The 27,538-nt window shown below is 38.7% G+C and overlaps 2 protein-coding genes across 12 annotated transcripts in view; one reads left to right on the top strand and one right to left on the bottom strand.

Annotated features, from left to right (window-relative positions):
- Positions 1-5,334, bottom strand: part of LOC117257970 (sushi, von Willebrand factor type A, EGF and pentraxin domain-containing protein 1-like) — a 34,786-nt gene extending 29,452 nt beyond the window's left edge. For 5 of the 9 annotated variants that reach the window (XM_033628398.2, XM_033628400.2, XM_033628401.2 and 2 more), the window contains exons 1-5: positions 5,184-5,334; positions 2,590-2,674; positions 648-836; positions 347-446; positions 39-115 (exon numbers count right to left, since the gene is read on the bottom strand). In XM_033628398.2, coding sequence (XP_033484289.2) covers positions 39-115; positions 347-446; positions 648-836; positions 2,590-2,650 — 427 coding nt within the window. In that variant the 5' untranslated portion in view covers positions 2,651-2,674; positions 5,184-5,334. Of the gene's footprint in view, positions 1-38; positions 116-346; positions 447-647; positions 837-2,589; positions 2,675-2,867; positions 2,887-4,346; positions 4,468-5,183 lie in introns of those variants that run through there. The other 4 variants (XM_033628399.2, XM_078169817.1, XM_078169816.1 and 1 more) reach the window with 4 other exon arrangements.
- Positions 5,335-15,423: 10,089 nt separating this feature from the next.
- ptpn22 (protein tyrosine phosphatase non-receptor type 22) overlaps positions 15,424-27,538 on the top strand; it is a 36,801-nt gene continuing 24,686 nt past the window's right edge. The window contains exons 1-9 of one of the 3 annotated variants that reach the window (XM_033629190.2): positions 15,424-15,473; positions 16,285-16,543; positions 20,233-20,341; positions 22,303-22,379; positions 22,515-22,610; positions 22,804-22,842; positions 23,087-23,158; positions 23,390-23,449; positions 24,467-24,609. In XM_033629190.2, coding sequence (XP_033485081.2) covers positions 16,442-16,543; positions 20,233-20,341; positions 22,303-22,379; positions 22,515-22,610; positions 22,804-22,842; positions 23,087-23,158; positions 23,390-23,449; positions 24,467-24,609 — 698 coding nt within the window. In that variant the 5' untranslated portion in view covers positions 15,424-15,473; positions 16,285-16,441. Of the gene's footprint in view, positions 15,474-16,183; positions 16,544-20,232; positions 20,342-22,302; positions 22,380-22,514; positions 22,611-22,803; positions 22,843-23,086; positions 23,159-23,389; positions 23,450-24,466; positions 24,610-27,538 lie in introns of those variants that run through there. The other 2 variants (XM_033629191.2, XM_033629189.2) reach the window with 2 other exon arrangements.

Raw genomic sequence — 27,538 nt, 5'->3', positions numbered from 1 at the left:
TGTCATGTTGCTTGTATTAACACAGAGAGATTACCGACCTTCACACTCAGGCATCCTGCCCATCCACCCTTGAGCTCCACAGAGACGTGTGTTGGTTTTTCCAACCAATCTGAAACTAGTTAGGAAATCCAAAAAAAAAAAAAAATATATATATATATATATATATAATAATTAACTAACTTCAGACAACAATTTTCAAGAAGGATCTGCAGGCCCTACTGAGCACCTGAGAGTAAGTTTTTTTATTTGGAAACACAATTGGTGCTGACATTTTAGACTTAAAATATCATATCCGTCATTACATTTTAAAAACATGAATTATCAGAGTTATCATCTTATTACTAACCCAACGTTGCAAGTGACCACTAGTTCATCACCAAACTCTGTCCCTCGAGGGTAGTCAACGTATCCATTTGGCACTTCTTCAACAGCGCCACAGTTTCTCCCTGAAAAAAGAAAACCCTCATATGGATTAAATTCCTCCTTTAAAATTGACTGGATATTATTATGCACAAATAATTCAACAGACTGACTACTTCATATTATCAGTTATCCATCTAATCAAAAAAAGAGAATTTGTTCAAACTGGCTGTGAAATACTGCTGCTATTACCAATCTGAATGTAAAAATTACGTGCTAATATTTACTCTCGCATTTCAGCCTCACAGGACTCCAACTGCCAGCAGTACAAGTAATGGATGCAGACCCTCCTGCTGGCATGTAGCCAACATCACAGGCAAAACTAACTTTGGTCCCATCTGGGAATGTGTCTAAAAGAATGTATTTGTCCTTCAAATTCATGTTGTTTCCTCCTATAGGTCTGGTGCAGTCTTGAGCTATAATGAAAAAGAAAGAAAGGAAAAGATGAACACAGAACAAGTGAGGCCAAGATAGCTTTAGACAAAACACAAGCTTGTGTATAATAGCATACAGTATTTAAAGAAATCTGTCCAGGGGAGATCAAAATCATTTTTCAACTGTTCAAATGTCTTAAGATTATCGTTGATAAATAACTGATGTAGATAAGTCCATCCATGATCTGACCATTCTCTATAGCTGGCATCCAGACTGTTAGGTGTAAAGGTCTTCATAGATCTAGTCTTGTCAATGAAGAGATTAGCTTTGGTAGTCCAAAGGCCGGACTTTATTTTATTCCAGATTTTGAGTGTAATCTTAGTCCAGTGTGACATTTCTTGTGTAGGGGCATCTAAAAAGGGTAGGATTTTCAATGGCTCTGTGCTCATATGTTTTTCAATATTAAGGCAGCATGTGTATGTACCATTTTGAATCCATACTATCAACGGCTTCATTTGTAGCATTTTATTAATGTAGTAATTTCATGGCATATATAACGGTTGAACTCATTCATGGGCCGTCTTTATGCACTGCTCTTTTGGGGTCTATCCACAGATTTTCAATTATGTTTAGATTGGGGGATTGTGAGGGTCATGGCAAAACCTTAAACTTGCGCATCTTGAAGTAGTCCATTGTGGATTTCAAGGTGTGTTTAGGATCATTGTCCTGTTGTAGAATCCATCCTCTCTTCATCTTCAGCTTTTTCTATAGATGCTGGGATGTTTGCTTCCAGAATTTGCTGGAATTTAATTGAATCCATTCTTCCCTCTACCTGTAAAATGTTCCCTGTGCCACTGGCTGCAACACAAGCCCAAGGTATGATTGATCCACCCCCGTGTTTAATATACAAACATACCTTTGCTCATTGCATCCAGAAAGTTCTATTTAAACTTCATCAGTCCACAGGACTTGTTTCTAAAAAACATCAGGCTTGTTTATATGTTCATTTGTAAACTTCTGACACCGAATTTTGTGGTGAGGACACAGGAGAGGTTTCATCCTGATGACTCTTACATGAAGGTCATATTCATACAGCTATGTCTGCACAGTGCATCACCACTCCAGAGTCTAATAAATCTTCCTGCAGGTCTTTTGCAGTGAACCGCTGGTTTTGATTTGCCTTTCTAGCAATCCCACGAGCAGCTCTCTTGGAAGGTTTTCTTGGTCTTACAGACCTCATCTTGACCTCCACAGTTCCTGTTAACTGCCATTTATTAATTACATTACAAACTAAGGAAACAGCTCCCTGAAAACCCTTTGCTATCTTCTTATAGTTTTCTCCTGCTTTGTGGGCATCAGTTATTTTAGTTTTCAAAGAGCTAAGCAGCTGTTTAGAGAAGCCCATGGCTGCTGGTTATTGGGACAAGGTTTCAGGAGTCAGAATATTTATAAAGCTTTGAAATTTGCATCACCTGGCCTTTCCTAAAGATGATTTGAACAAGCCATAACCCTAACAACCTTATTATGGTCTGAGACACTGTTAAGAGTTGTCTGAAATATCTTGGGGTGCCCAAACTTTTGCATGGTGTTCCTTTCCTTTTTTTTTAATCTAAAATTGTACAAAACAACAATAACACTGATCTTGCTTAAAATGTTGAAAAGCATGTTTCATCTTTAACTTCATGGCATTTGGAGATCAGCTCATCTTCTACTTACTTAACTATTCACAATAATGAAATTTTTGAACGGGGCGCCCAGACTTTTGCATTCCATTGTATCTGCTTGGCCACTAACCTTGAGTTGGAAGACTGCTCAGTAGTAGCAAGAGAGTGACACCCATGACAAGATATGGCATCTCTGACTGAAGTCAATGACCTTTCTAAGACAAAAACAAAATCATGCGAGACGATCTTAGTATCAGCTTCATTAACATGGTTCATACTAATGGTAATTCCATTCAAGCAGAGCCGTCTCCACAGAACACAACAAATTACAGTCTTCTTTTTTGCGTCCTCACCTCAAACTAACAAAATTTGACCTTATAGTATGGGTAAATTTAAAGAAACACTCACCTTCAAAGTAAAAAAGATCCTGCAACACATAAAAAATGTCCTCATATTTAAACTCTCATTAAAAAAAAAAAAAAATGTTAACAGTTTCACTGAAAATCTAAAAGAAATCCTGTGGAGAATGACAATGGATGCTGGGATGACATTTATTTGTAGGTCAACCTGGAAGTTAACATCAGCCATGTTCTCTTAGCGAAAATCCAATGGAATTTTACCATTGGATTTGGGATTATTGAAAAAATAAGGTCTGCGGCAAACAAATGTTTAAGATACTAGCATGTTTGTTTCAGCAAGATAATCTGACAAATGAACAACAATTTTATTATGTTGGAAGCGTAAATGCATTCGCCAGAAGTAAAAAGCTAATGTTAGGCTATAAGCAAATTACAGCCTACACCATGGTCGCAGGACTTCACTGTTGCTACCACAATGAGGCAGCAAAGCTGTGTTAGCATGATAATGTTCTGTAGTCTCATTTAGCCAACTGCTCGTAACCGCCTCTTTTAGGACACATAAAAACTTTAAAATTCATGAGTTGTTTTTTACTGATGTATTTTATGCTGTAAGACAAAACATGAAAATGAAAATCTGTAGCAGCTGCAGCTGAAAAATGAAGTCAACGCAGACATGCCGAAAACTGCAGTTCCTTGAGTGGCCACTTGAGGCTCGCTTCAGAAGCGAGTCAGTAGACCCCTATGTTAAAATTTCCAACTTTACAGCAGAAATAAACATGTTCACAGCCTGGTACAAAGATTTTTGGCCTCTATAGCTGGTTTCAACATTCATGACAACTACGGGGGGTGAATTTTTTTTTTTTTTATAACTCACTCATTTGCGATTTATTAAGTCGTCACTTTATGCATATTCAAAGGTGGGGCCCCTTGAGTTACAGTCTGTCTGCAAGGCCTCACCACAATCTATGAATAAGATCCACCCCTCACTCCTCCACAGCGCCAACCTCTCAACCAAATATGGTCAATTCTGGCTCAAAGAAACCAAGATGGCGGCAGCCAAAATGCTAATGCTTCAAAACGGCAGTCCACAAACCACTGGGTAATGTAACCGTGGCTACATCCATTATTTATACAGTCTATGGGTACGCCAAAAAAAAAAGGTCATAGTTACAGTATGGCCATTTAAATGTCATAAAAAAAATCATAAATATGTCATAGTATGCCATAAAAACAACTTTGGTCTCTATAGCTAATTTCTACTCTTTGCTCATCCACAGCTCCACCTCTTATCCAAATATGGTCACTTCTGGCTCCAAAAAAACAAACAAAAAAAAAAGACAGTGGCCAAACCCAAAGCTTCAAAACAACAGTTGACAAACCAATGGGTGACATCACAGCTCTGTCCATTATTTTATACAGTCTATGAAGAAAAGTCATTGACTTTGAGAGAAGACAACCGCAAATGATAAAATGCTAATGCGAAATGCATGCTATGACTTTGAGCACATAAAATCCAAAGCAAACCTACCTCCACTAACAATACTACATAGACAGGTCCTTGGGATTTAAAATCTAAAAAAATACATTATTTTAAGAGTCGTAAGTGCTATATCGTAGGCAACTGGACTTGCTCGCGTTTCTTGAAGACGTTTCGCCTCTCATCCACGAAGCTTCTTCAGTTCTAAATGACTGGTACAAAGTTGCAGGCTATAAACCCTGTGTGGGTGGGAACCCTTGCAGAGTTGTAGGGGCCTTAATGACTCTGAAACTAAGAGCTCATGTGACCCCTACGACTCTGCAAGGGTTCCCACCCACATTTAGAACTGAAGAAGCTTCTTGGATGAGAGGCAAAATGTCTTCAAGGAATGCAAGCAAGTCCAGTTGCCTACGATAAAGCACTTAACAATTACCATGACCTGGATGACTGAGAATCTTCACCGACATTATTTTAAGAAGTGTTACTGAAATTTCAACTTTTATAACAGCCCATTATTCAATGGTCATTTAATTCAAATAAATTAGTGAAATTTCTGATTTATGGTGACGATGAAGGTGACATTAATTAGCCAACCTTTAATTTTCTTAAATACAGTAACGGTACAGTTACAGGCATTCATATTTTAGCATATGCCAACAGTCAAGGACACTACACAGGAATTTCTGGCAAACCTTTTAAGGAAGATCTTAGCATTCATTCATTAGGTAAGTTACATGTAATGTAAGAATTCAATGCAGTTTTAGAGATACTTCACAAGTCAGTTTGGCTGCTCCAAGCACTGAACAAAACAACAACAAACCCTAAACGGTGGCTAGTTTGACCGCTGTGCCCCAGGCTTGTTTAACTCAGCTGTCAGATAGCACTTACAAGTAAGTGTGAAGAATTACTTCGGCAGCTGCTGCTGGTGAATTTGGATATCCGTCCTGATGGCTGCCACTTTATAAACAGTGAAGCATTTTGCGTCCTGAGCCGAAAGTTACCAACATACGATAACCCCTAACCATGAACCTTAAATATTGACAACACAAAGTCCAAACATCACAAACACAGTTTTTGCACTTTTATGCCAAAAACTGATTTAGGAAGGAAAAGTTGTTCAATCATTATTTGAGCCTCTAAAAACTCCCCAGTATGTCACAACTTGTCTCCAGACAATCAGTCGGCTAAATAAAAGTTTAATCAAGAAAAACCTTTTTGAATGTTGTATATGGCCAAATAACCAAGCAGGGCATATGAGGTCATAGGCAAGTGGGCACAGATGCCAGTAAGGACCCTCTCCACTACCTGCAGCCCATATCCCTCAAGCTGCCGGGTTCATACTGAGTGTTGTCAATACAGAGCATCAGACCTAAACCTCCTGTAGGAAACCCGAGGGGACAAAGAAAATTGAAGATATTATAGGCCAGCATCACTCATAAAATTTATGACTCTAGCGCCTGTTATTGGTTTATACTCACAAAGACAGAAACACCAACAACAGCAAGCTTTATTTACAGTTTTTAATTACACATGCTTCAATGAATGGTCTTTGAAATCATACCCATGTCTGTATCAAAAGAAAGATAACATGCTACAAGTCAGAACTACTGCAAGGTCTTCGTCAGAGTCTCTGAGTTGGACTTTGTAAATAATCCAGGGCCCGAAAATAGGGGCCTGCAAAAGGTCACTCAAATTCAAAGTCAGCCAGAGACTCAGAAATGACCACAAAGAAACACAAAATGAGTACAAAGAGACACAACAAGACCATAACGAGTCACAAAACAACAAAGAAAAGATGCAAAACAGCTGCAAAGAGACAGAAGCTTACAACTATGAAGAGGCAAAACAACCAGAGACAAAAAATGACTATAAAGAAATTCAAAGACTACAAAAGACCCAAAATGACCACAAAGAATCATACACTGACTATAAAGAGATGTAAAACAGCTGCAAAGAGACATAAAGAGACTCATAATGACTATGAAAAGATGCAAAACAACTACAAAAAGGGGTTAAACAGCAGACACAAAAATCTAAAAAGACACACAAAAACACCTCTCACACACACACATGAAACACAAAATAACAACAAAGAGGTGCAAAACAGCCTCAAAGACACACAGAAACTTACAACTACAAAATGGGCAAAACAACCTCAAAGAGACTCAACGTGACTATAAATAGATGCAAAGTAACTACAAAGAAATTCAAAATGAATACAAAAGACCCAAAATGAATACAAAAGATGCAAAATTACTACAAAGAGATGTAAAACAGCTGCAAAGAGACACAAAGAGACTCACAATGACCATGTAAAGTGGCAAAACAACCACAAAGAGACAAAAAAATGACCAAAAAGAAACATAAAATGACTACAAAAGACATAACGAGACACAATACAACTAGAGACAACGTGACTATAAAGAGATTTAAAATGACTACAAGACTAAAAATGACCACAAAAAACTTTCACAAACCACAAAGACACACAAAAAGTCCACAAAGAGCAAAAATGACAACAAAGAGATGTAAAACAGCTGCAAAGAGACACAAAGAGACTCACACTGACTATGGAAAGAGACAAAATAACCACAGAGACACAAAATGGCTATAAAGAGATTCCAAATGACTACAAAAGACTAAAATGACCACAAAAAAACCCATAAAACTACGAAGAGGCACCAACTGTCCACAAAGGGCCAAAAATGACAACAGAGAGATATAAAACAGCTGCAGAGACACAAAGAGACTCACAACAACTAAGAAAAGAGGCATAACAACCACAAAGAACAAAAAATGACCGCAAGAGACACAAAACAACTACAAAAAGGGGCTAAACAAAAGCAGAGACAAACATCTAGAAAGAAACACAAAAAGACCACAATGAGACACAAAACAACAACAAAGAGGTGCAAAACAGCTGCAAAGACACAAAGACTCATGACTATGAAAATAGGACAACAACCACAAAGAGACAAAAAAGGCAGCAAAGAGGTATACAATGTCTACAAAGAGACACAAAACAACCACAAAGAGCCTCAAATGACTATAAAGAGACGTAAAACAGCTGCAAAGAAACATAAAGAGACTCACAATGACTATGAAATGGGAAGAAACCACCACAGGGACACAAAATAACTATAAAGAGATTCAAAATGATTACAGAAACATAAAACACCTCTAAAGACACACAAAAAGTCCGCAAAGAGCAAAAATGACAACAAAGAGATGTAAAACAGCTGCAAAGAGTCACAGAGACTCACAATGACATGAAAAGAGGCAAAACAACCACAAAGAGACAAAAAATGACCACTAGGAGGTTTAACATGACTACAAAGAGACATAAAAAGTCCACAAAGGGCCAAAAACAAGGAGATGTACAACAGTTGCAAAGAGACACAAAGAGACTCACAATGACTATAAAGAGCGGCAAAACAACAAGAGACACAATATGACTACAGAGAGATTCAAAATGGCTACAAAAGACTAATAATGACCACAAAAAAAACCCCATAAAACTACAAAGAGACACAAAAAAGCGACAAAGAGACACAAAAACACAAAATACGACAAAAAATAAAAGACACACAGAACAACACAGATGTGGAACAACTACAAAGAGACGCAAAACAACAACAAAAAGAGGCTAAGCAACCACAAAGTCTGTGTTTCTAACTCTTTCTGTATACAGAAGAAGGGGCCCATTGTCTCATTATCTACCAATGGCCCTAAAACATGCCCCATGTCCTAATGCTGGATGCTATTACCTGTTTACAGAGAGAATAGAATTAAAATAAACACTCTAATTTTGCTTGATCTGATAAAAATCAATTCACATTCTAACACATTAGGAACGCTCACAGAGTCAGTTCTTCCAGCTGGCATTGTGAAGGTTTATTTTTTAAATTAAAACTATTTCATTTTAATATAATGTATGACAAATATTATTCTAGTGTTATTTGAGTAAACATAGACACAGATCATTCCTCTTTAAACATATTAAATGGAAATGATTGTGTGTGTGTGTGTGTGTGTGTGTTTTGGTGGTGGCATTGAAAAGCTATCATTTATAATACATTACAGTGGTTTGATAAACGCTACAATGAGACACTCTGATAAAAACGCTGATGTCCTCACCACGTGCTATCAAAGAACCTTGGCCAACAATAAAACCACAAAGCAATGTCACAGGTGCTGATATGGCTTCCAAAGAACTACCACTGTAAAAGCAGGTCAGTTAACCATATGGGGCATTCGCCTCACACAAGCCCTCCTCCTCCTCCTCCTCCTCCTCTTGGCACGTTTGTGTCTCACTTTTGTACATTTGAGTACTATGCACAGAAATATCAGTAAGGATGCAAAAGAAGCCCAGCGCAGCAGCATATACCAGAATGGCACTCCTGTCCATGCCCTGAAAAACAAAGATTTGATCAGTGACTAGTTTTCAGACAACAAACACTTTGTGGATCCATTTTAGGAGTTATGGATGAATGAATCCAACCTGCTGAAAAACAGATCTTGTTCCGTGTCATTGACTGGAAGTGACCAGTTGGTTGCGTCAGATTGGATTTTTACAGTAGCTTGGCAGGTCGTCAGAGCTGGAGTTGTGGCCGTGGTGGTGCTCATTCTGTCAGCGCAGTCATAAACGGGTTGGCCTGATGATTAAAAAGAAAGACATTATGATGGCATTTCTTTTATGAGCTTGTACTTTGTGCAATAAGGATTTCACAACAGCCTCAAAACAAATCAGAACCTATGAGTTCATTCTATAAAGCCCATGTTTATAATGTATTATATCTTCCTATTTAAAGCTCTGTGTAGGATGTTCATTACAATTTCGATCTTTAAAATAACTGATGGCAAAAGAAAAATGAGACAAGGGTTCCCAGGGATCTGTAAGACTTTAAGGAGACATTGAATTCATTCATTCATTTTCCATAACAGTTTATCCTGTTAGGAGTCATGGGTTTGCTGGAGCCTATCCCAGCTGACATTGGGTGAGAGGCAGGGTACACCCTGGACAGGTCACCAGACTATCACAGGGCTGAGACAGCCATTTACACTCACATTCACACCTACGGACAATTTAGAGTCACCAATTAACCTGCATGTCTTTGGACTGTGGGAAGAAGCTGGAGTACCTGGAGAAAACCCATGCTGACACAGGGAGAACATGCAAACTCTGCACAGAGGGGCTCCCCAACCCTGGGGTTTGAACCGGGAACCCTCTTGCTGTGAGGCGACAATGCACCACTGTGCTACATTTAATTAATTAATTTAAAAATAAGACCGTAATTGGTATTAAAATGTCTTAAATCAATTTTTCAAAAAATTTAACAAATGCTAAGACATGGTGCATTGGATTTTCATTTATTTTTTCTGATCTTGCTCTGTAAAATCTCAAAATAATTGGTAACTTCTGTCTTTTAAAAATAACTTAGCAAATGCCTCACACATTAACGTCACACAGATCAGGACAGCGGAACCAACAATAATCATATTTTGTTTCCAGCCGGGATGCTCAGAGCAGTGCATCCATTGTGTGTGGCTAGCTGTCACTGCACACTGTCCAACATGGAAATGTGCATCAAAATTTGGTGTCATGGCCAAACCCGCTACAGGCAACACAAACAAGGTTCAATGGACTTTATGCAAAACGTTTTTCTAACTCAGCGCAAAGAAAGTCAGGGCAGTGGAATCCCACAAGCAGAGTGTGTCACCCAGAAAACCTGCCTAAAAATGCCACATATTTAAAAGTCATTTGTGAAACATTGTCCCTAACCCTCAGTAATTAATGTGAGATCATGTTTGGTTTTCTTTAGATCTGATTATTGATTGATCTTAAATTTCACTCTGAGTGGCATTCAAAAAGTTTTAAATTTAACTTGCCCTATAGCTGAAGCAGCCCTGGAGACAATCCCACTGAGGGGTGCAATGTATAATGTGTCACAGGTCATAGTCAAATCATACACACAAGGGCCTCAGTACAATATACAACTACAGTCATTTGAAAAAACAATCTATATCAGTTATTACAATCACTCATTTTGCATTCAAGCTTATAAGGTCTTTTTCTGCCTTGAACGGACTGGGAGTGTGGTTAAGGCTTTTCAATATAACTTCATGATAGTAATCTTAAACCATAAGTGAATTGAGGGTGTATTCAGGCAGCAACAATCACCATGTGTTGACTCTGACGTCAGAACCGTCTGAAAAAGGAGAAGTGTCAAAAGTGTATTGGCAAAGAGGAAACGGAGCCGCAGCTTTACTTGCAGCGCAAAACTGACTGAGAATGTTTCATTCACTGGGACAAACACAGACAGACGTTATACTTTTAGCTTGGTTTCATGTTTACTTCTATCCTCCATTTATACTGTATAAAGCCTTCCACAGCAAAAATGAAACCATAAAGTTATGCGATTTTGTTTAGCCTTGATCTTTGTAATCGTACAGTAAAAACTGTAAACAAGTGACAAAATGTTCTCCCAACAAGATTTGCATTCAGAATGACACGAATCTTACAAAATGGTTGTACATACTGTACTTGTAACAGCGTATAGAAATACTTGAAACCCACAGAGAGCTGACATGAAAGCAGTACAACATACTTTAACCACACTCACCATTCATTGTGCTTGTAGAAGGCAAATTAATGATAGTGAACTTTCACACACAGTCAAAGCAAAGCAATTATAAGATATAGTCAGACTTTTTTGTGAAGTAGACTTGTAATATCTGATGTCTTTTTGCTGTATAAGTACTTACCGTACAGTCTGACTTACTGGAGCTGTGGCTATAGGTCTGCCATTGGCTGACTATTTAGGCCGCCATTTTCCCTTCCTTCGACTATCTGTCTGTTACCATTTTTAAAATCCCCCTCGCTAAGGGAAACAACCGAAACAATCTCCAAGCTAACAAATCTGAAAATGACAAGTTTTGACGAAGATTTGGATCATGCAATACGGCCTGGCTGCTTTGTTCTTTCGATGAATTGTGGTAAAGATCTTGAGTGCTAGCTCAAAGGCAGCTGGACTCAATAGAGTTTCTTGAAGATGTTTCACCTCTAAAATGGTAACAGGCAGACAGGAAGAGAGAAAGAGAGAAAGAAACTCAAGTCTGGTAGCCTACAATATATTACTTAAGATTACCATGACCTGGATTTCTGAGAAGCTTCACCAACTTCTTGTAAATATCTCCAACGCATAAAACTACTTGTGAACACACACAGGAAAAGCCCAGACTCCGTCTTGCAGGACTCTCATGCCCAATGTTGACCTGTTTTCTGACACAGAGTTGATTTGTCACCTCCTTTGAAATGTCTCCAGTGAAACGCCTTTTTTTGCACTGGGAGTCTTATCTCGAACCGTTCCAACTCTCTGCTGAATCAGCAAACTTTCGGTTGCTGCTGTCAACTGAGCCGCTCTCCTCACAGATTCTGGTTAGCACAAGCTAACACAGCAGCAGCACCACCTAAAAAGACGTTCTAACGAACTCACACCAACTCGATAATGTCAGCTGTGTGATGCTAACAGGTAGCCCTGTCACTGTGTGTCTTCCTCTTAACACTATTTTGCAAGGGCACCATCTCTGAATCCTGGGTTTTGCTTCACATTGGACGATTGTGATTGGTTCAGGGAATCAAAAACAAGCCAGAGTGTTTTTCCCAACAGCAGAATGGTAACATGGTGATTCCAGACCTTTGTCTGGTACTGACACGGTGCTGCTACACAAGACTACTTACAGAAATTAATCTGACTCCTAATAAGTTATGCTTTAAAACAATACTATGATGCTTTATAACATTTCTTATTAATAATTGTGCCTGCGTTATGGAGCATTTAAAAGGAATCTATAAAACACAGGCTTCACATAAAGTGTGACCTAATTCTTGCATTGATATTTATAGGAGAGAATACATCACATCCGTTCTTACCCTCCGCACAAACAACATAGATACAGCTGCTGTCTGCAGGCATCAGAACCTGCACCGAGAGAACATCACTCCTCTGACTGCTTATGTCATTACTGGCAATACAGTAATAATCGCTGTCCTTGTCCAAGGTGCCACAGCGTAGGTGTAAGTCTGATGAGCTGTGAAGCAGGAAGTCCTTGTGGTGTGTGTGTTGGTACCATGTGTAATGAACGCCAGTGCCCCTTTTACAGCCACAGCGCACTGTCACCGGCTGACCCCAACATGTCTGTCTGTCCACCAGAGAGCTCAGGGGCCAAAGACTGGGTTTAGATACTGGAACTGGGAACAAGAAGAAAGCAATATATTTGAATTCAGCCTGACAGTATACAGACACAAACGTGCAAAAGCAGTCTGTGATTATATTTTATTCTTACCTTCAGTGATGACCACGTTAACTGAAGTCATGATGTCAGCATATATTTTGTCAATCCCAACCCAGTACACTCCAGTGTCGCCAAATTGGAGATCTGTGACTTTCACAAACAGCCCTCCTTTTCCTAGATCTACTACCTGAGACCTGTGTGTATTTTTAGTTGTGCTGTCTGAATCTGCCAGAATCGTACAGGTGCTTCTAGAGTCCCCTTGGCACCAGTACTTTTTACTGAACAGGAATCGGTTTGTGTCATAGCTGCATTTAAGAATGAATTCACCTCCAATATGTGCTGTGGTCTTTCGATCACATCGGAGCTGAAGACTTGCTGGAAGACAAAAATCTGAGTCAGTGAATCAGAATCAAATTGCTCATAGCTACAGCAAAAAAAAAAAAAAAAAAAAAAAATCAGGTTATTTCACAATATATTAAACTTTATTTTTAATTTATTTCATTTCATTTTTCCTGACAATAATTTTAATATTAACATTGTAAGCTTTGTAATAACATGCAAAAACAGGTCACAGAAAAACCTTGATGTAAACTTAAACTCAAATTATCAAAGCGAAATAACGTTTGCAACTGTAAATACTTTCCGTGCATGTGAATAATTTCCACAAGTCGGGCAGGCAGATCACACACATTTCACACAAGGAGTAATAATTATTACATGATGTGAGAATGTAATGCGATAAAATGGTCATAAGCATATCTTAATATCATGCACATCTATCTATCTATCTATCTATCTAGTTTTTTTTCAGTTATCTATTCCAGTTATCTATTTTTCATTTCCCAAAAGGTACATAAATTAGTTTAGACATTTTATAATAAATAAAAACAGTGTTACGATAATTGATACAAGGCTACTCACCATGAAAAAGCAAAACCAAACACAATGTTTTCATTTTGATGTTTCAAGTCAGAGTGTGAGATTTTAACAACTACCAAACACACAGGAAGCTATAGAGGTGGACTGTGGTGATCATAGCTTCCTGCAGGTGCTTTGAGGGTTGCAGAAATGCTTCTGAGTGCTGCTATGCCCAGAACACACACATGAGTTGTTGCATGAATAGACCACATTTCAGATAACTCTCATGTGTTCCTGTAAAAGCCCCTTAAGGCATGTAGAGCCTCAGTTTCATATATGGGTACACTGCATTTTTAATATGGCAACACATTATAGTAGTTTGATGTGTTCCTTGACCTTTGAGATAATAGCACCTTCATTTGACTCAGTCACTTCAATATATTTTGTCACAAACTGGCCTAAAGTCGGTGACGAAAACTGAAGAATTATACATGAAAACCTCATTAAAAAAATACCCACTCTTGTTCTTAGAAACACAGCTGATTATGTCCTGAACTCTCATAAAGAATTACCCACTTTTGTATCTGCAAACACAGCTGGTAATGTCCCAACATCTTATTTAAAAAAGCCACTTTTGTCACTACAAACATGGCTGGATATGTACAGACCTCTCATGAAAAAATGACCCAGTTTTAGCTAGAAATGTCCTGAATTTCTGTTAAATAATATCCGTTTTTGTCGATAAAAACACGGCTAGAAATGTCTAAAATTCTCATTTAAAAAATACCTGGATTGGTCGCTAGAGAACATGGCTAAAAATGTCCCTGCCTCTCGTTAAAAAATACCTGTCTTTGTTGCTAGAAACACAACTGAAAATGTACCAACCTCTTGGTAAAAAATATCTGCTTTAGTTGTAAAAAAACATGGCTGACAATGTCCCAACCTCTCGTTGAAAAATACCCACTTTTGTCGCACAAACACAACTGGAAATGTCCAGATGTCCAGATCCCTTGTTAAAAAATACCCATTTTTGTCACTACAAACACTGCTGGAAATGTCCCAACCTTTCGGTAAAAAAATCTCCACTTAAGTTGCAACAAATGTGACTGACAATGTCCCGACCTCTCATTAAAAATTCACTCCATTTGTTACGACGAACATCGCTAAAAATGTCCCAACTTCTCATTAAAAAATACCAGCTTTTGTCGCTTCAAACATGGCTGGAAATGTCACGACCTCTTGGTAAAAAACATCTGCTTTAGTTGCAAAAAACATGGCTGACAATGTCCCAACCTCTCTTTGAAAAATACCCACTTTTGCCGCACAAACACAACTGGAAATGTCCGGACCTCTTGTTAAAAAATACCTGCTTTTCTAACTACAAACACAGCTGAAAATCCCCCTATGTCTCATTAAAAAAAAATTCGGTTACATGGCTGGAAATGTCCTGACCTCTCGTTAAAAACAACCTGGTTCTGTCGCTACACATGAAATAAGCTGTAAACAAAGTAAGTTTATAGTTGATTTAATATTAATAATTGTGTTGTACAGGTCAGTAATGAATCCAGCAGTGTGTGTTTAGTGTGTGATGAGTGAAAGTAAAAAAAAAAAAAAAATCGTTAACCAAACCAGCTGGTGGGAGGGGGAGAGAAGAGAGGCATTAGAGATGAAGTCACTTAAATAGGCTGTGACCCAGTTTACACAGGTGTCGGTAGTTTCCTGACATCCTTCACCACTCTGCCTGTTGACTCCTGAACCAGGAAGCCAATTTGTCTCAATTTGTAGTTTCAGACTTGAATCTGTCTGATGATGCTTTTAACAATAAAATTCCACAACCCCCTGTGTAAATACAGCCTTGTCAGAATATCTCATTGTGTAAGTTTATCACAAGGCCACTAGATGTCGCCATGCTACTGATGCAGAGTAACACCTGCTGAGTACAGTGAGCAATACATTGTTTACTTCATATGAACTAAGGCACAGTAGGCTACCTCCTCTCATATGAACTGCATGTCAGCTTTTCTGGTAAGCCTGTTCTCAGTACGCTTTCCTTATCACTCTGATGTTTTCATCTTTATATCATGGTACTAGCTATGTAAGATATACTTTACATATATGTTTCATTATTTTTATCCATACTTGTATTCGCATACAGCTTGTTTTATGTCATAAAGGGAAGTCTCGTATGGATGACTTAATGCCCACAGTTCCTTGAAACAGAGCTCCTCCCATTGCTCTTTAAAGCCTTCTAACTCAAATTTGAAGCTGCTCACCCACTAAACAAATTACATAAGTTTTAGAAGAAATGGCAGAGGTTACTGGTAATTAATCTCAAATACTGTGCAGTGGTTTACCAAAACAAATGGCATATGTGGAGATACAGAAGGCATAAATGAAGACCCAGACAGTTGACTGGGTTAATTCCCCTCTCATCAGAACATCAGGCTTTTCAGGATTCTCAGACACCCTCTGTCTTCACCACTCCCTCTGTCGCTGCCTCCATCCCTACCCACATCCCTCCTCCTCCCCTCTTGTGTGCCCTGAATGTTGTCCAACAGGCTAGACTGCCTGCTCGCACTCTGACTTCGGGTAGCAACAGTTGTTGGTGCAACTTTATATGCATAAATGCGTGGCCCACACTGTTAGTGGGTGTCTCCCTTCCCGTCCCTCTGCAGCAATGTCATGCAATGAAACACCCGGGTAACTTTAGGACCCAGTGAGAGACACCCAGGGGGCGCGGCAGTATTTTTAATCTGACCACAGAACCTGTTAGCTTACTCTTGCTTCCTCTAAGACAGTTCACGCGTTCCCTCACAATAGTTCCTTGATGTGACAGTTGCAATAGAGAAGTGCTCTGTGTAGCAGCAGCAGCAGAGGCGCCACAGCCCTGAACTCAAGCCTCGGCGACCCTAATCCATGACCCCTGGATGAGGACCTTTGTGTCCTGACATGCCTGTGAAAGGTGCACTATCCCAGGCAGTGTACAGCCAGCCATGGAGCAGCAGGCCTGGATACTGAGGAGCTTGCTGGCCCAGCTGGAGAGACAGGAGGCTGTGGATGAGCAGGCACCGAATGGCATTGCAGGGGAGTTTGCGGTGAGTCAACTGTCAAGTTCCTTTTGTTGGAGTATTGTTGTTAGTCGTACTGTAGATAAAGAAGACAGATTTCTTCCTAACAGCGATGTTTGTTGACACTGAATGAAGTACGTACGTACGTACATTCTTAATAGTTTTCCAGACTGCCAAAACGTCACAAAAGGCAACAAGTTCAGGGAAGTAACACGCTGCTATTGTAACGCCACTTTTAAGCTTCCTCTTTGCACTGATGCTTGTCTTTGAAGGCGCATGAACAAGGAAGACTCATAGGCAAATCTATTGTAACATTTAACAACTAACAAAGCTCGTTCAATTAGTCCATCACTTGTTCAGTTATCAGTCATCAGCCTAGTACACACGGAACAATACATGTACATTCACACACAACACATACCCACAAATTCCTTCTCCTCTGAAGTCTTGACACCCAAGATGACATCATCTGTGGGCTGCTGCCATGGTGATGAGTGACATGCCAGTGCCTGAGGACAGCACCGAGTGCTTCACATGCTGCCCCTCTGCTGTCATGCCGCTCCCACCCCGATCACTCCAGAGAAAGGGGTCTACTGCATCACTTCCTTTAAGAACAAAAAGCACTCTGTGGTGTTAACGGCGCAGATGGTCCACAAGGCCATTAGCAGACTGTTCGGAACTGCGAGAACTGGCCTCCGAACAAAAAGACCAGTGTCTTAACAAATCCTGTGAGTGTGGACGTGCCATGACTTTAATTTCAGTGTCAGACGTTCCACACAGTAAATTCCACATGGAAATCCTCTCGGTTTGTAAACTGTCATGTCAGTTTCTAGTAAAGTGAGTCATAGATTCTGGTCAGACGGGGTTGAATCACATAGAAACTGGACATGTATGAATGTTGTGGGATTGGTCACATGCCATTTGACCCCTTGCCTTTTTAACTCTCCTTAAGACCGAACAAGTAGTCATGGAAACTGAAAAAAAAAACGCCAAAACATTTTAAAGGGACCGTTCATCCCCAAATCAAAAATACATATTTTTCCTCTTACCTGTAGTGCTACTTATCAGTCTAGATCGTTTTGGTGTGAGTTGCAGAGTGTTGGAGATATCAGCTGTAGTGATGTCTGCCTTCTCTCTAATATCATGGACTAGATGGGCATTTGGTTTGGGGTGCTTAAAGTGCCTGAAAAAAAAAAAAAAAAAAGAAAAACTCAGCATCAACGTCTCTTTCCAGAAATCATGACCTGGTTACTCAGGATAATCCACAGGCCTTGTTGTGAGCAGTTTCATGTAGAAACTATTTTCTTTCTACACCTGCCAACTGTATCACTGCAAAGAAGGAAGCGTGCATCTACTCATGGAGGAAAGGTTCATGCTCATGACAGCGCTGGATGTAAACATAAATGCATCCTCGTTGGCTGAACCGTGACAGTAAGCTAGCAGTATTGATGTGCTGTGTCCAACTGTATCACCGTGCAGTAGGAAGTGTGCATCTACTCATGGACGAGAGGCTTGTGTTTGTGACAGTGTGCGATGTAAATATTAATGGTGTTGTCCTTGGCTGAGCCAGCGCATTCTCACTCCCAACACGTCAAATACCGTGGCTTTGTCAATAATTTTGGCATCAGATACAAACGTACAGAGACACTTTTGGCGGTATGATACACACCATCAGAAATAGCAGCCACTGTCCACAACCAAACTCAAACACTGCCGCGTCAGAGATTGACAGACTGAGAAAGTGAGAGTGAGAAAGTCCGTATAAGGCAGATGGGTATGGGTGGGTCAAACAAACACCTGAGGTCTCATTTATAAACATTGCATATGCACAAAATGAGGCCTAAGAGAGGTGTATGCCACTTCCCCCGGAAAAGTTGTAATCTCTGAAAACAGACTTGATTGGAGCAACTTTGACTCATGCTCATTAACATTTTGGAGACAGGAAATTGGCGACACAGATGGTTAGGTGGAAACCTGATTGAAGAATTAGTCAAATATTTTTTGGCGCACTCCATTTTTGTCTTTTGTCTGTACATACATTTTTAGTATGGATCCTACGCTTTGTTTTATAAATGAGACCCATGGCTTTCACCAAGGAGCCCACTGTTTGTTTCCTGTTTTAAACCAAAGTCAAAGTTATTTTATTAACAACATAGTGTGCTACGATGTATACCATGCTACACTAGTAACGTATGTAACATGACATGTGGCACTTGACGTGACATTGATGTTGTTTTCTAAACTTAACCACACTCTTTTGTTGCTTCATCTTAAGGTAATAAATGTAAAAACAAAGTGTTTTACCTACATATTAAATGTATTTTGAAAAAGACTGTATGTATGTAGGGCGGCACGGTGGTGTGGTAGTTAGCACTGTCGCCTCACAGCAAAAGGGTTGCCGGTTCGATCCCGGGTGTGGGAGCCCTTCTGTGCGGAGTTTGCATGTTCAGTATGGGTTCTCTCCGGGCACTCCGGCTTCCTCCCACAGTCCAAAGACATGCAGATTGGGGACTAGGTTAATTGATAACTCTAAATTGTCCGTAGGTGTGAATGTGAGCGTGAATGGTTGTTTGTCTCTATGTGTCAGCCCTTCGATAGTCCTAGCACGTCATATTTTGACATTTAGGACACTGACAATGTGGTAGTATTTGATGAGTTGGGATGAGAACAGGTTGGCTGAGCTGTAACTTTAGTTAACTCAGTGCTGCTAGGTAAGATTGAGTCAGTATCAGTACGTGGTAATACACTTGGCAGGTCTAGTTCAGTAGAAAGAAAATGGTTCCTACACAAAACTGCTCACAACAAGGTCTGTGGATTATCTTAAGTAACCATGTCATGATTTCTGCAAAGAGACATTGCTGTTGACTTTTTTAAATGTATTTTTCGGTGCTTTGAGCACCACAAGCTGAGTGCCATCTAGTTGTATTATATTGGAGAGAAGGCAGATACGTATCTCTACAGCCGATATCTCCAACACTCGCAACTCACACCAAAACAATCTATATTGATAAACAGCGCTACAGGTAAGAGGAGAAATATGTATGTTTTTATTTTGGGTTGAACTGTCCCTTTAATAAATCAACTACCATCGATTTGTGTCACAGCAGTGAGGTGGTATTTAAAATAAAGTTACCTATGACTTGAAAGCATCATACGGTACGCAGCCACCAATATGAAAAAAGATTTTGCTTGATAGAAAAACATTTATTTATCACATTACCCTACCCACATATGCTGAGACTCATAATACTTTGATTCTACCTGCACTGCCTTCATTATGAAAAGTCATGAAACTTTGTTTTGCTGATCATAAGTTGGAGAAATCTTATTTAGGTGTATTAACTCTACACTCGACTATATGTGCATTTAATGCCTCAACAAAAGCTGAGGCACATTTTACACTGTAGTCTGTTAGAAAAACAGTTTTCAGCTTTTTGGTCATTTTGTTGTGGAATAGCAGTGACACATAGTCTACATAAAAACAAGCTAATACTGGGGACATTTTCATAATACAGCAGTACTCCAATATATAGTCTCAACAAGTTACTTAACCACCAACATGGTTCAGCCACCACCGGCAGATTCTAAACATAACTTAATTTATCAGTTGGGAAAGTGGGGAAAAAGCCGTTTGACATTCACATAGCTTAAAGAAATTAAAACTTAAATGCTGTAGTTGAATATAAAATGATTAACTTTCCTTCTTTTTTCCCCAGAGGTTGAAAAGTCAGTCAATGAAGTACCGCACTGACAGGACCTTCCCAACCAAGACAGCAGAGAAGCAGGAGAACATCAAGAAGAACCGATACAAAGACATTGTTCCTTGTAAGCTCTGCTCGAGGCACATTTCACATTTATACTTCTGCATTAGATGATAAATATACCTCTGCATCAGGGCTGCTCAGATAAGATATGACAGAGAAACTGTGACTGTGTGACCTCTCTATAGTCACACCTCTGACACATTAATGCTCAAAGTAAATGTGGATGGATCAAAGAATAGGCTCATGGTATTACAGGCTGCATGGCATTTAGATACAGATACACAAACACTGTGATGCAGACAGTGTTTGTGTTGTTTGTGAAAGTGATATGGATGAGCTCGTGTTATGATCTGCTCGGTTAAGGGTCGACAACCTATACGATCAAAAGAGACATTTTTTTTACCAGGAAAAAAACAACATAACTTTGCAGAGAAAACGAATCTGTCCACGAGTTATTTAATGCTCTGTTTTCCTCCAAGACTTTCACTTTTCTGGATTTGGAATCTATAGTGAGTTGAGCTAGAGAAACTGGAGATTAGCAACCATTATCTGGTGCACATTTAAGTTGGTGAAATGTTAATTTTTTTTTAATTAGGTGTATAGGTTCCACACATTTAAAGTTGAAGAATGCAAATATTTCCCCCGTGCTAGCTTGTTAATCTGGTACAAGTAGAGGCCGGCGATATATCGAATATACTCCATGTATCGCGCCTTGTTCCACATGACTATATTGTTGAGTGTAAATTGTCACGTTGTTTTTTTAGCCACCGGCTATCTACCTCTCTCTCATACACACACACAAAGAAAGACTCACAAACATTATACATCACACACACACACTCCTCTGCCCATCCAGACCACCACTGAGCAACAGAGTGTGAGCAGGGTAAAGGTTTTTTTCTCCTCTGCAGGACTGCAGACCACTAATGTTATTATTTAGACACATTCATGCAGTAACACTGCAACCTGCAAATAGTATCAATATATGAACTAGAGAGCTGTTAGTTTGTTAACTATTGCTGTTTGTTTGATCAATACTTAATGCAGCTTTATTATAAGAGTACTTTATTTAACTTTATTATGACTGTATTTTATTTATTTTAATCTTAACACTACCTAATTTAACTTTATTACAGCAGTACTTTAACTTTATTAGCAGTACTTTGTATAACAGTGCTTTATTCAACTTTATTTTAACACTACTTAATTCAAATTTATTATAACACTACTTTATTCAACATTATTACAACAGTACTTTATTTAACTTTATTATAAATTTACTTTATTCAACTTTATTATGACGGTATTTTATTTATCTTAATTATAACACTACTTAATTTAACTTTATTTTAACACTACATTATTTAACTTTATTGTTACACTACATTATTTAACATTATTATAACAGTACTTTATTTAACTTTATTATAAATTCACTTTATTCAACTTTATTATGACAGTATTTTATTCATCTTTATTATAACTACTTAATTTAACTTTATCATAACACTACTTTATTTAACTATATTTTAACACTAGTTTATTCAACTTAATTATAACACTATTTTATTTAACTTTATTATAACACTATTTTATTTATCTTAATTATAACAGTACTTTATTCAACTTTATTGTGACAGTATTTTATTTAACTTTATCGTACCTGTAGTTCATTTAATTAAAAAAATATCCTTGTACTTAAAATTTAAAACATTTCAAAATATTGCAATATAATTTTTTTAGCTGTATTGTCCAGCCCTAGGTACAAGTGTGACTAATTATGTTGACAGATCGTATTTGATTAATTTTTAAAAGTACATTCTCTATATCTATTAAATAGGACAATGTGGAATATGTCAATCTGGTTTCAAGAAATAAATACTAATATAATTTCTTCTGTTTCTAATTTATTTTAATTCTTTGTATTTTTTTGCACCATAAGGCTGTGAGAGGTCAAACAGTCAGTGACTTCTGAGCTGTGCAACATTGATATTACAGCTACATATTTCTCTCTCATTTTAGTCGACCACACCAGAGTAAAGCTCACTCTCACCACATCTAAAAATGACACTGAGTACATCAACGCCAGTTTCATCAAGGTAAATTAAGTTTTTTTTTCTAAGCAGAATCCTTTTTTTTTTTAAATAAATAAATAAATAAATAAATTACACTTTCAGTATATGTATATTTACAGTATGTAACTAATGTCACTAACAGCTGTGTTTTGTCTACAGGGAGTGTCAGGCTCCAGGGCTTACATTGCTACTCAGGGTCCTCTTCCTCACACAGTACTGGACTTCTTGAGGATGCTTTGGGAGTACAACATAAAGGTATGACCCGCCTGCCGTCTGTGGGCACAACAAGGTGTTTCAACGTATACTGTTGCTCTCAAAACAACTATTAGCATGTGTTGGATAAAATGATCCTTACCTTGGTTACATAAACTGACCTTTTGAACTCCACCAGCAGTGATGTGGTATATTTTGGTACATCGTAAATCTTGTTGTCTTGTCTTGGCTCCAGGTCGTGGTGATGGCCTGTCGAGAATTTGAGATGGGAAAGGTAAGACAATTATCTACATGTCCATGCTGCTCCTGCTGCTTGTGTACCATCAACACTTGTGCATTCTGTGTATCAGTTTACCTTCAGCCTGCTGTGGTTTTATAAACCAAAACGCTGGGTCACTGCATGTGTTGGTCTGATGTTTAGATTGAAGCCATTTTTGTTGCGCCTGTAAGACCATTTAGAACAATGTGAAATGTAAAATGTGAAAACCACTGTTCTTTCTTTCCTTTTTTTTTGGTAGAAAAAATCAGAGCGTTACTGGCCACAGAAACAAGAGCAGCCATTTGTTTGTGAGCCATTTACAGTTTACTGTGTGAGTACTTTTATTTTCACAGTCACACTTCCTGCTTTGACGTTTCTGCAGAACGGTTCCATAACATGTGCTGACACACTATCTCACACTATCTTCACACAACATCTGTGTCACACAATGCTTGGTTTTACTATTATTAACACAGTACAAAATAAATTCAAATTATCCACCTTTTTACGGTAACAATAAGTACTCACTTTAAAGACGCACTGCTGTTTTTCTTCTTAACAGGATTCAGAGGAAAATAAAGGAGATTATCTGACAAGGACGTTACGGGTGACTTATCGCAACGTAAGTAGTGTTTATACTGTACTCTGACTGTGAGAATAACTGTCAGGGTGATTCTCCTGAGACAAGCAAGAGATTATCAGCTTATATTGTTGTTAGCTGCTACAAAGACTGGAGGCAGTTGCTGAAATTTCAAAACTCATGAGATCTTGTAGACAGGATCTACTCACTAAAATCTTTTTTTTTTTTTTAATTATATTAACAGTTTTATTGATATTTCTTTCTTTTGGAGTTAACACACATTCAGCAAGGGAAAATTAGATCAGTAAGACACAAGAACAGAGAAAAAGAAAATCCCCCCCCCCCTCCAAAAAAATATGTAACATACATTGGATCTCATACATCCGTTGTATACAAGCCTTAAACTGGACGCTACTGTTTTAAAAGTGTACAGACAGTGTCACAGTGGTCTTCTAGGCCCTTATCAAAGTCTTTGAGTGAGCAGGCTGCCCGTTCCATGTTCAGCAAGTCCAGGTATTCCTTCAGCCAAGACTCCCTAGTGAAACAGGCTGTTTTATGCTTCTACCAGTTTAGAAGAATTAGTCTCTTAACAGATAAGCAACCTAATGTCCATAGGCGCTCAACATTGACTCCAACATTATTGTCCCATTTCAGGCCCAGCAAGCATTCTTTGGGGCACACTGAAAAACTCGGACATAAGAGATATCACTTCTATCCAGAGTGTTTTAACAACTGGACAGTCCCTGAGCAGGTGGAATAAAGAACCTTGGTTGCCACAATTAAGCCATCTTGGATAATCTAACAGGAGTAATATATGCTCTGCACAGAATCTTATATTGTATGATCCCTCACACATTTTGAAGATCTCAAAGATGACCTCCAAATTATGTTCCACCAAGAGGCAAAGAAAATAATTTGGTTTATGTAAATCTACAGCTTTTACAATGATACAGTCACTAAAAGCAACATGAATATGTTTGTCATGAACCTTGTTATTAAATGTGCTCTGAAAAGAGGTTTGATTTGTTATTGCATTTGTGATGCTTTTATTTTTTCTAGTGTAGCCGAACTTTGAAACAGCTGCACTATTTCAACTGGCCAGATCACGGTGTACCTGACTCCATCCCTCCCATTCTGGACATGCTACAGGAGATGCGCTCCTATCAAGCCCATGATGATATCCCCTTTTGCATCCACTGCAGGTCAGGCTTCCTCATGGAATTTATTTCTACTTAGTTCTCCTTAAGAAAAGCGACCTCAATCCATCTATTATCAATAATTTTAGGCCTGTTTCAGGCCTAAAACTGCTTATTTATTTATAATAAAATCTGCCACAAATATCAATCAGACAATCTGGAATGATAAAAGCATTCAGTTGGAATTTCTGGAGAGGTCCTCGCCTGGTTTCACTCTGATTTAAGTTTTTCAGTGCTGGTAAATATACTACAATTACTTATCTAATTCTACACAACGGTGTTCCACAGGGCTCCATGCTTGGTCCACTATTCTAACCATACATGCTTCGACTGGGCCAAATTATGCAAAAACACGGTGGGAAATTTCATAGCCATGCGTAGCTATCGGGCACTGTGGAATAATAAAACCATTCAGTTGGAATTACTGGAGAGGTTGTCACCTGGTTCCACTCAGATTTTAGTTTTTCGGCAATGGTAAACATGCTACAACTACTTATCAAATTCTATAGGATGGTGTTCCACAAGGCTCCATGCTTGGTCCGCTATTCTAACTATATATGCTTTCACTGGGCCAAATTATGCAATAACATGGTGTTAAATTTCATAGCTATGCAGATGACACGCAATTGTATTTATTTACGAGTTGAACAGTCTAAATTGTTTGACTGCTTAAAGAGTATTTCAATTTGGATGACTAACAACTATCTGAAATTAAATGAGGAAAGAGAGAGATCTTAGTTACTGGGGCTGAATCAAAGACAAACAGAATTTTAGGTAGCCTTAAAACTCCTGCAAAATAGGTTCAATTTATATTTATAGATTATGACTTATGGTAAGAAATCATTCTGTGTCATTTATGCCAAATACATGGTACACAGCTGAGGTGAAACACTTCTGCCACAGCATGCCCACAGCAGGGTGCGCCCAATAGAATAAGCTGAAGAACACACTGACCACAGAAGCTACGCTTGCAATGTGGACACCAAACTGCTCAACCTGGTTTTTAAGCAGCCGGTCTATTTATTTTTCTCTAAGCTCGGCTCTGCGACCCTACAACAGGTAGAAACTACATAGAACTGTGTAAAAAGTGTGTTGTTTAAAATGTTTAACATTAATACCTCATTGTACCAGAGGCAGTGTGACGCAGCAGAGCAACCTTGCATTTGTTTTTACATTTCACATTAAAGTAAATCAATCAAATCAATGCATCAGGTTAGTAAAACAATCCAGTGAATTTGTTTAGAACCATTTAATGTAGCCTATACCTTACAAACCCCATGTAACCAACTGCCTTACCTCTCGGCAAAACTCAATACACACACAGTGAAGCTAGCAGCAACCACACACTGCAAAGATGGAGTCTGTGTAGCAGGTAAATACCCCTGTCTCAGGCTCCACGTCTATGCCTCGTGTACTTCGGCCATCAGACCACATTTTTCAACCATAGAAATCAAACCAACTATATTTTGCACTCTCCGGTGCAAGGACATTGAATTACACTTTTGTCTTTTCTCATCTTGACTATAGCAGTGCTCTTTTAACTGAACTACCCAAGTAACAAAAGAACAGACTTCAGCTTGCACAAAATGCAGCTGGAAGAGAAAGTACAAGTAAAAGACAACACATCACAACCATAGTAGCATCTGTCACTGGCTCCCTGTCTCCTTTACTTTTCCTCCTTACTTAGTCAACTGTCTCTGCCTCTATACTCCTAAGAGGAGGCAGCCTTTTCTCATTATCAACCAACATCCTAAAATGAATATTTGGCAACATCTGTAAATTTTATAATGATTATTATCATAATTACTGATGGACAGGTCTTGTTTTGTTGTAAGAAAGCACTTTCACACTGACAGAGTGAAACTCTTGGTTCAGAGTGAGTAGTTACTATGGCAAATGTATTGCCTGTGGGCAGCATGTATACGTCCCCCCACTATAGACCTTAGAAGTTATTGGCACCTCCTCCTATGAGACAGGAAGTGTGCGTAGGCGGATAGCCAGCGACCCACAAGGTTTAAACTGTATGTGTGGGCATTTCCCCTCAGTTTTTCCAGTCTTACACCTCTGTCTGATTTAAAAGCCACATCTTTTTAGTGAAACTAACAGTTAAACTCACTTCTATCTATTCACACACACAACTGCATGAAGTCGCAGATTATCAGACAATGGGCTCCTGCGCAGAGATATGCAAAAGCCCCCTCTACTCTTACATAGGAGCAGGACAAACATACTTTGTAGTTGTTTAGCCTCTTCTTCTATTGTTGTTTTGCATCTCTTTGTAGTCATATCGTATCATTTTGTGGTTTTGTGTCTCTTAATGGTAATTTTGTGTCTCTGTGAGGCAATATAGTATTTCTTTTGTCATTATGTGTCTCTTAGTGGTTATATTGCCCATTTTTGTAGTTATTTTGTGTCTCTTTATAGCTCCTATGCATCTCTCTTGGTCATTTTAAGCCTCTTCCTGTTTGGTACGTGTTAATTTGAGTAACATTTTGCAAGTAAAGGCCAGGGTTGTAAATGTTGCTGTTGTCCCTGGCTTCATATGAGTAGAGAAAAAGTCCACTAGCCGATACGCTAATTTATACAATGTAAAATCCCATACGCTTATGCTAAAAACATTAGCATGTTGTATTTGTGAGGAAAATGTGTCCAGATAAAGACAAGTGTTTGTCTGTGAATGCTGCCGAGTTATAATGAAGCTGATTTGTGTACTTGTGTTTGAAACTGTCTCTATTAAGCCATGTCTAATGTGTGTTTTGGGTGTGTGGTGGTGACACAGATACACCACCACACAAGTATAAATGACAACGCCGTAGGCCACATATGTAGGCTGCGGCATAGGCTCTGCATACAGGTACACACAAATATAAATCCTGCTTTACACTCTGGGCCCCTGGTCCCATGCCCGGTAGACCCGTTCAGTAATCCTTCCATG

The sequence above is a fragment of the Epinephelus lanceolatus genome, chromosome 8, assembly GCF_041903045.1.
Source record: "Epinephelus lanceolatus isolate andai-2023 chromosome 8, ASM4190304v1, whole genome shotgun sequence".
Classification (NCBI taxonomy): domain Eukaryota; kingdom Metazoa; phylum Chordata; class Actinopteri; order Perciformes; family Serranidae; genus Epinephelus; species Epinephelus lanceolatus.
This window is presented reverse-complemented; position numbering and strand designations above follow the sequence as displayed.